Here is a 9,690-nt window from a genome sequence, read left to right as displayed (position 1 = left end):
CATTGCTTTGGGTTTTAGCTGCAAGCAAGCAAGAGAACAGCCCAACATCTGCTTTGGCAGGGAAAACGGTAGGAAGCTCCCGGCAGTGCCAGGATGTTTCTAAATTGATTCTTACTCCCTCTGCCTTCTTGTGTGAAATAAATTGGTATATTTTGTTTGTGAATTAACATAAGGTGGCTTTAGAGATACAAAAGGTCTTTGCCAGGCTTAATCCGTTTACAGCTTGTGAGAAAATTATTTAATTAGTGGGAAATATTTATACTAAGGCTTTAGCCAGGATCTTATTCCAAGCTATGTGGCAGCCCTGGAGAGCCCAGAGTGAGCTGGTACAGGATGAAGGGCCATGATGGGTGATGGTTCAGATCCTTCCTTGGACATTTTCACTCCAAATGAGACCTGGTGTCTGGTATGCCTGACATAGCTCCATATTTCAAAGGTCAAGGTGAAAAGTGATTTTTATCCATCTTTATGGCAGTGTCTGTCCTGCCCTGCAGGAATGACCCGTGAGGCCAGGCTGAGGGCCAGACTGCCTGTGTTGGCTTGTCCAAGGATGGGCAGAGCTGCTCAAGGGATGGCCCTGGCTGGAAGGAACGGGGGCTCTGTGGTTTGGACTGGCCTCAGTGGATCCCAGTCCAGTTTCCCAGGGGCCCTCGGAGCCTGGGCCATACTGGGACATGGAGTGGGCTGGTCCCAGTGCCCTGGGACACCCCAGCTCCATCCCCTCCAGCCTCTTGGCAAGACGGAACACAGCAGGATGTGGTAGGAGAGACCCAAAAGCAGCAAAGCAGATCTGCAGTGATCTTGCAGGTAGTATCCTTTCTTATGTCTACAAAAGACTCAAAAACCTGAGAAGTTTTAGGGAAAATAGAGCTGTTTTCTTTATTCACTTGCTTCTTTGGTAAACTAAAAAAAAAGGAGGAAAAAAACTAGCTCTTGTTTTTTTTAATCTCTGTATCTGGCTTTATTTATACAATCCATCAAGAGGCATCTCATGAACAACATTATTTAAGCTGAAATAGAAGACTCACTATTAGTCTTAAAAATTCATAAAATAAACAGGTTTTGACATTTAATTTGTTGTAGCCAGTGAAAGAATAAATCACCGAGCAAACATTATGCAGAAAATATTTAAGCAAAGAAGAAATCAGTATTCTTTATATGGGAACTTAAACCAGAACCATATATTTTGCGTGTTCTGTTTATTTTTGTGTTGGGTAAGATGAAGTGTGCAGTTTGCATTGTTTGCTTAGGGAATAATTTAAGCATGGCTAAGAATGGAGCATCTGTCGAACAACTCTTGGTCAGTAAACAGTACAAGATATTTTTTATTAAACATAGCCCAGCCCTCCCCCTTTCCAGGGATGGATGAGAACAGCAGGCACATGAATTATCTCCAGCAGAAGGACCAGGCTGAGCAGTGGAGGGAGAAATGGCTGCTTTGTTTCAGAGCTATGCAGGCATCGAAATGATTTGCACTGTGAAGAAAAGAAATGAGGGGTAGAGCCAACACAGCTGGGCTCCAGAAAAAGTAATGAATGTCAAATAAGTGAATGCCTGAGGTATCATCCTCCAAAAGAAAGCAAAAGTGAGATTATGCTGCTGGATGATAGGTTTTCCATTCGTTTACCCAGGCTCATCATTTCACTGAGTTGATTTTGTTATAAAAAGGACAATCATGTCTCGTTTAGAGATCTGCTGTGCACCACTACCTGCTGAAATCCATGAATGGCCAATGCAGACAGAGACCCTGCAGAACAAGATATTCCTCAGGGGGAAACACATGGACAAAACCCAGGCGTGGTATCAAAGGGCAGTTTGGGGCTGTTGAGACTTCACCCTCTTCATCAGACAGTGCTTGGAACGGCCTGACTCCAGTGCTGCCTCCTCCTGCCCTGGCCTCCTGCACTGGCTCTTGTGCCAGAAAACACCCTGGCCTCAGTATCTGTGATAAAACAAACATCGTGGTTATGATTTTAAAGGCATCTTCTTTAAAATTTACAAACTGTTAAGAAATTCTGTTATAAAAAACAGGTGAGGATGGAGGTAAACACACTGCTCTGATTATTTACTTCTGTTTAAATTTCAATAGCTTTTAAAAATGTTAATAATGAAAACCACACTCATATAAGTGTTATTCAAAGGAGCACATGGCATAAAACATGGAATTTTGCCTATCTTTCCCTGTTTTGCTTTCCCATCCCTCCATTTATTCAGCTGCATCTCTCACCTTCTCCTGACCTGCAGAGATGAGCTCCCAGGGTGAGCTGGGGCTCCTGGCTTTGCTGCCCTGCAAATAATGAGAAGATAGAGTTAAAAGGTGTTTCCACACAGAGCAGAGCTATTTTGATTATTTCTAACAAAGCATGTGAGACTTCCAAGTTCGGTACAAATTAATTAATACGTTCTGCGTTTGATCTAATGGGAGCTGTGGTACAAACAAGAGAGATGAGGATGGGACTGAGCAGCCTGTGCTGGGACCCCAGTATGGAACAGCAGATGCTGGAGCTTGTGCTGAGAGATTGGATTCAATTTGCTCTTCTGCATCAAGTGCTATAAAATTGGGAGTGGGGTGAGCCAGATCAAAGCAAAGAGGTGGCAGATGGGATGAGGCCAAGATGATTAATAGAAATATACCAAGCAGCCTTGTATTAGCTCCTGCTGTGTGTTTATGTGATATGTGTGAAATATTGTCTCCTGAAATGTGTGATTGTGAGGATCATCTCTGCTTTAGGGGTAAATCTGCTTCTCTGTGGTAGCAGTCCCATTTTGGCCTTCAGAAGCACTTGACTGTCCACACTGCTTACCAAGCTGGGAAGTGAAACAGGAAGAGAGAGGAAAAGAAAGGAAAAGAAGAAAAGGTTACACAGGAACAGAGTCTCCAATTCCCTGAAGCAGGCTGAAAAAGAGGGACAAGAAATGAGGAGCTGCAGCAGGAAAGCATTAAATAGAGAATCAGACAGGCATAATGATAGAGACAAACTTTTAGATCAGTAGGAAACTGTGAAGACAAGTCAGTTCAATAAAAAATCTGCCAACAGGGAACCACAGGGAGAGTATCCACTAAATGACATCATTTACCACTCTGCTTGTTATCACTCATTATGCTGTAGATCCTATTATGTGCTGCTTAATGGGAATCTGGCCCCTGCTGTGTCAGGCACAACACACAAAAAGAGGGGAAAAAATAATTTCTTGCCCCAAGGAGTTCATGGTGGAGAGTAAGGAGTATTTCTATGAAAGGTTGCATTATCAGTTCAGTGCTGGAGGTTCTGGAAGACAGTGACTGGTGGACAGTGTTTTTCTCAGAGTTCAGAGTTTTATAACAAAAGCAAATTATATAAATGTAAAGTAGAAATTACAGTTGGCTGAGTGCACTACAAGAAAACCTTGGAGGTATGGCGTTTCATTTTGTTGAAGGGAAATGATTCATTTTAGTGGCATAAGGATGCTGGAGATTTCATTAAATCTTAGAAGGCTACAATTTTCACTGTTCTAACTCCTGTGGGATTTGGGCTTTCATCTGGGACTCGACAATCCTTGGTAACAGCTCTTGCTTTGATGTTGGTTGCTGCTTCTAATAAAGAACCCAAAAGTTCAGCAAGTGATAAGTGCCAGCAAAGAGAAGAATTCAGGCAAAGTCTTGTAATCCAAAGTGATCTCTTTTTAAACAGCTCCAGGAAGTCTTTATAGCACCATGGCAGCCTGAGTATAAGGGAGGAGCAGGAGTGAGCAAGAAGGATTGGCCAGGAGGAGGCTGTAGTCAGCCCAGCCCAGCAGTACCCACAGGTTGGCTGAACTTAGGATAAATAAGAAACTTGACTTGCCCTTGGTAGGGGGGAGCTTGAAGGTATGCTGTTGGTTTTAAGCAAAAATTGTTTGGCTTTCTTTTGGCAGGGAGCATAATTTTCAGTTATTAGAGGTGTATTTGGTGATAGCTGGGAATTTGGTGTGAATTTGTGAAGGAATGATTGCTGGCAGATGGCTTGTAGCTACAGAAGGACACATCCCAAGCCTGAGGTGTCCTTAACTACCCCAAATGAAAAAATTATCCTGAGACCCAAGAGAAATGAGCTTTTTTCTAAATTCATCTACTGTGGTAAGTGGGGTTGGGTGTTCTTTGCAAGAATGGCAGGGTAAGAGATAATGTTCAACAAATTTCAGGGTATAAATTAAACTCCACAAAGCCTCACCAGGCTTCTTCATATGTAAATGTATGTTTAATTCATACATTTAATTGAACAAATTCAGGAATGTCTAACAGCACAGGACTAGGCCACCCTGGACTCTGCTACAAACTCCTGAAAGAAAATCCAAGCCTTAGGCTTTGCCATTTGCATGTTAAAATGTATGCTGGAGTCAACCACTGAATGCGTGTGAAAAGGGTGTAAATATTTCAGAGCAAAGGACTTCCATGGGAAATTCATGTCAGCACCCTCGGGCCTAGCCAGAAGAAAACACCTGCTCAGGAGACAGAGGCTGAGGCCAGACTAAGCCCCAGTGCTTAGCTTAGTCACAGGGACATAGCTCTGACTCAGTTTCTTCAATTTAGGGTTAATTGGATTTATTTTGAAGAACACGCCTTATTCCACAGAACTTACCATATTTCATTTATTTCCACAAGTCCCCATCAGCTGCAGAAATTTCCTCCTTTGTTTCACTGCATTTGACAATAGAAGAGAATTTTCCTCTCAACTGGCAGATTAACCATTATAGTTAGTGAAAAACACTGTCCAACAGGGTTAAGTCATCCCACTTAGATGGCTTTGACTTTGCCATGCCAATTACTAATTTCCATTAAATTCAAAATATGTTTTATGCTGATAAAGCTTCTTAAAGCATTTTCTCTAAAGCTGTATTAAAGAAAGTGATGCTTACATAAGTCCTTTGGAATACCTAATGTGCTGTGACTTTTGCTATAAATATGTGCCAGTTCATTATTTTCACTAAAGTTCACAAGTGAGTAGGTATTGATTACTTTACAATTAAAAGGGAAAAATCTTGGATAATTGCACATGGTCTGGATAAGCTTGCAAAGCAATCTGCTGCCTTCAGTCTGGCCATGTGGGTGATTATTTTCCTAGATTTCCTACCTTCTGTTTCCTCCTGGGTTTTCATATTTTTATGCTGGACAGTAATTTGCTGCCTGTTAAAGGCGCTTTACCGATAGGATTCAACTAGAAAACTCTCTCCCCCAAGTCCAAATAGGTTTTTCACACCAGGGAAGAACCTTAAAAAAAACGAGGATGGGAAGAGCTTTAGAAAAAATGTGAAGATAGGGTGGTGAGGGAATGTGAATCCTGGCAGCTGGCTGTGGGTAGAGCCACCTAATCAAAGAGAGGGTAGAGCAAATCCCTCCTCTATGGGATAGACAGGATTTAATGGATCTATCTGCACAATGGAGCAGCATCTCACACAATTTGCCCAAATTGGTCCTTGTTTGTCTCTGACTTCTACCTTAAAGCTCCTGTGGCCTCAGGGTGATGGGTTCCTGGTCCAGCACCCACAGCGGGCTGAGAGTCACTTTGGGATGTTTGTCCACACTGTTACACACAATTTAATTAGCCTGTCTGCCAGTTGACTGCCTGCTCCTCTCACTAACAGGCCCAATAAAGCAAGTGAAGGGCTGTCAGTCTGGTGTGTTTTAGGCACCTTGGAGCAAAAGCAGCGTGCCTGGCTGCTGATGAAACTGCTGTCAGCTGAAGGACATTGTGCACAGTGCTCTGGGGATGAGCCATCAGCTCTGGGGCACTTTGGTTTGCTGCTTTGCTTTTCCCTGTTATTTTCTCACACAGAAATAATTTCCAAGGTCTTGTGTTCTATTATAAAAGTCTATAAAATCATCTTTCTCTGACAAAAATAATTCAACACTGTCCACGGTCTTCTCACCTCTTCCGTGGTTCAGGAGATTCACAGCCATGCTGGATGTGACCTCCAGTTAATCCTGAAATTTCAGAGTGTAACATGTCCTTTATTTCTGAATATCAGAAAGGAATTTGCTAATTAGGGGGAAACCAAGGTCTCTCACATGGGGAACATTCTGAGAAATCAGAAGTGTCATTCTTCTGTGACAAATGACACTTAACAATGATAAAATAACACTTCATAGCAGCAGAGGTTATTTGCTGCTGATATTGCAGAAGTCAGAAACTTTGAAGGACTTGAAAAACTTGATCTGTGCTTCCAGCTTCATAAGACAGAAATAGAGAAAAGTAAAACATGATTCCTTACTTAAAATAAGAGAGGGGGTAGGAACAGAAGGAAGATGACTCTCCTACCTCCAAAGGGAAAGATGTCCAAAGACCCATCTGGAACGTCTGAAGGAGCAGGCAGAGCTCATACTGCCACGTTGCAGCTTTTTACACTAACTTCTATCACCACACCTTCCCTCCACTCTGAAATTACCTTCAGGTCATTGAGCCCAGTTTGCTGTGGGAACTGGGTTAGGCTGAACTGGGGGTTATTAATTTTAGGGGGCAGAAGGAGGACTTAAGGCAAATGCTTGTGGCACTGATAACTCCCATCCTGGTAATTCCCATCCTGGCTGTTTCACATTGGTTTCTCAGTGGAGGCAAGCCCTGAGGATGTGACTTTGATTATCTGAATCAGGCAGCTCCAGATTACCGTGATGTGGTGCTGACCTCATCTCACCTGGAGCGCTCGTGCTGAAAGGGTGATTAACCACGCAGCCATTAACCGAGCACAGCCGAGGGCAGCCGCGACCGGATCAGCTCCAGGGGCTTGGTGAAATCCTGCGAAATTGCCTGGTCTGGTTTGACACTGCACCAGAGCAGACTGGAACAGCAGCATCTGCTCTTGATGGATGAGCCCTAATTTATTTCCACTGCACGAGGTTTTGGTGACAAAGTTACCCTATAAATAATGTTTAAATTGTAATTTTGTTAAATACCCTTCTGCTGTAGGAAAAAAAGAAAAATTGTTGCCTTCTTTGATTATTCCAGATATTCAGTAACCCATCCTCATGTCCAATGCTGTCAGTTATTTTATACAATATGTCTGTATTTTTGTATAATGTGTGAATCTATGTGTACGTCTATTTATATATATACATATACACATATATGTATATGTATATAGATGTGTTATCAGGAGAAAGATAATTCATGGAGTGATGCTTGATCCACCTAAGATCTGCACAGGTCCATCAGAGCCATGGGCAGCCATCACAGCTGTACCTGCTGCAAGATGACACATGGCACCATCCCCGTGGGACAGCGTGTGCCATCTTCAGGAATGTGTCATCACAGCATTTGCTTCTAAGAGGATTTCCTCTGGCTCACAAGAAATGAGGAGATGCTTTCTTCCTGACAAGCCATGGACAGGAAGTGACTGAAATCAGACATCAGAGACACCAGTGTGGGGAAGGGGAGGCACAGCCCCGGGTGTGTGTCCCAGTTTCCAGGGCAGGGTGGAAGCTCAGTGGCACTGTGATCCCTGTCTGAACCCTTTCCTAGAAAGCCTCAAATATGGTTCTGGTTTGCTGTGGAACAGAAGAAACATGGACAGATGACTTCCCATCCTGACTCCCTGATTTATTCTGATTCTCTTCACTGGGGCATGGGGCAAATTAAAAACTGGAGCTGCTGCTGACAGGTCCAGAGCATGTGCAGCACAGCGGCCGCTGTTTCCCAGCACTGTCTGTCATTTGTGTTCTCTCGGTGCTGGTGCTGGCTATGGCTTCATTAATAAGGAACTCACCTTTTCCGAGCAGCTTGTTAGCAGGAGAGGTTTCAGCTTGACAGCTTCTGGCTCCCAAACGTTACCTGGTGCCTGGCTGGGAGAAAGGCAAGCTGCAAACACAGCCTTGGAAAACCTCCTTCCCTGAGGGCATGTGGCAGAGCGGCTGCAAACTTTTCTCGGTTGATGCTTGATCGTGATAGTTTCCCCTGCAAGCAGCTGGGACCTGACTGGTGTTTGGTTTAAAGGTTTAATTTTTAATAGAAATTTGGCACTTGATTTTGAGAACAGCTCACTCTAAAAAAACTGCATATATTTTAAAATAATTTTTCTACTATAGACCTTTGTTCTTTTTCTGTAGCCTTATTAGGGATGTGTCAGCCAGCAAAAGGCCGGCTGATGTCTCAGGTCCAGGCGTTTTGTCTTTAAAAAATGAGAAATATTAACATAAAACCGGGATGTAACAGGTGTGTAATTTAAACAAACTTTGGGGGAAACAAACGGGTATTTGTTTAAGTCTGTCTTCAACGCTTTAGCGGACAGCTTAGAAACTTTTCTGCCTGTGAGCAGGTTTGCTGGAGCATGATGTGAGCTTGCAGCAATCCTGCCAAAAGCAGCATTGCCTGTTTTACGAGTGGGTGTATTGCAAACACTGTCTGGAAAAACTGTTTCGAGGGGTGTCATTGAAGGTGTTTCAGCCAGGATGACACCTGGGGCAGCACGAGCAGGTTTAGTGACACAACCCGGCTCATCCTGGACGCATCCCAGCCATGGCCGCAAGGAACAGCCCAGCCCCCGCTGCCCAGGGGGGTTGGCCCCATTACCAGCGCTCACACAGCACCTCCCCACGTTCGGGCTCCAGCAGGATGGAAGATAAATCTCCGGGGGTCATCTCCCCTCAGGGATTTTGGCAGCTGCAGCACATGGTGCCTTGCAGTGAAGCAAGTCTGTCTGCTTTTCCCAGCTCAGGGCTGTGTCTCCTCTTGGGTCAGATTCAGTCAATGAATCCTGTTTCCCCATCCCCTCAGAGACAAACACGAAGGGCTGGATGGAGATTGCCTGAGGAACACCAGGAACTGGCAGCAGCAATTGCTCAGCATCTCCTCTAGAAGCCTTACCCACTGCTTGGAGGATGTGGAGATGCATGTGGCATGACAAAGGTCACCAGTGGGTATGTGACATGGGGATGGTAAAAGTGAGGCACTCCAGATACCTACCCACCACTGGGAACTTACAATGGTGTGTTTATCCAGGCAGAGGGGGAAGGAGTGTGCTGATATTCACAGCCAATAACTCAATTCTCAATGCAAAATATTATTTACGTATTTACCTCAAAAAATCCCCTTCCAAACAATCTAAAAACCTTCATAGGGGAACCAAGGAATTTATAAGGGCATGTAGTGATAGGACAATGGGGAGTGGCTTCAAACAGAAAGGGAATAGGTCTAGATTAGGTATTAAGAAGAAATTCTTGCTTGTGAAGATGATGAGGCCCTGGCACAGGTTGCCCAGAGAAGCTGTGACTGCCCCGTCCCTGGAAGTGTTCAAGGCCAGTTTGGATGGGGCTCTGAGCAACCTGGGATAGTGGAAGGTGTCCCTGCCCATGGAATGAGCATGGAATGAGATGATCTTTCAGGTTCTTTCCAACCCAAACCCCTCTGTGATTCCACAATCCTGTGAAATAATCAAACTAAGAGAAGATGTTTGCAAAGGTCAAACAAGTGAGTTGTTCTGCCCTAGAGTCAGAGAAATTTCACTTGAGTCATAATTGATTTTTGTCCATGGAAGAAGTCTGAGACAGACCCTGACACAGACATTCTGTCTACCCAGACATCAGGGAAGGACTTCTTTCCGTCCCAGGGATGTGACTGCACAGGACTCAGGACTGAGGGCTTGAGCTCCCTGATTCGCTGCAGTTATCTAATGGGAAGACTAATGTGAAAGGTGAGAAGGGTTCTCAATTATCAATTTATGTAGCTTTAAACTGCATTCCTG

General features: G+C 44.1%; 1 protein-coding gene across 3 annotated transcripts in view; it reads right to left on the bottom strand.

The window, feature by feature from the left end:
* Positions 1 to 933: 933 nt before the first annotated feature.
* Positions 934 to 9,690, bottom strand: part of LOC108446417 — a 17,148-nt gene continuing 8,391 nt past the window's right edge. Inside the window, exons 1-3 of one of the 3 annotated variants that reach the window (XR_001861574.1) lie at positions 6,276 to 9,207; positions 2,228 to 2,287; positions 934 to 1,942 (exon numbers count right to left, since the gene is read on the bottom strand). Coding sequence is in view for 1 of the 3 variants with exons in the window: in XM_017732963.1 (XP_017588452.1) it covers positions 1,388 to 1,475; positions 1,710 to 1,942; positions 2,228 to 2,287 (381 nt within the window). In the remaining 2 variants the exon portion in view is untranslated. The other 2 variants (XR_001861575.1, XM_017732963.1) reach the window with 2 other exon arrangements.

The sequence above is a fragment of the Corvus brachyrhynchos genome, unplaced genomic scaffold (genome assembly GCF_000691975.1).
Source record: "Corvus brachyrhynchos isolate BGI_N302 unplaced genomic scaffold, ASM69197v1 scaffold54, whole genome shotgun sequence".
Classification (NCBI taxonomy): domain Eukaryota; kingdom Metazoa; phylum Chordata; class Aves; order Passeriformes; family Corvidae; genus Corvus; species Corvus brachyrhynchos.
Note: the sequence above shows the minus strand (reverse complement) of the source record. Positions and strands in the feature narration are given on the sequence as shown.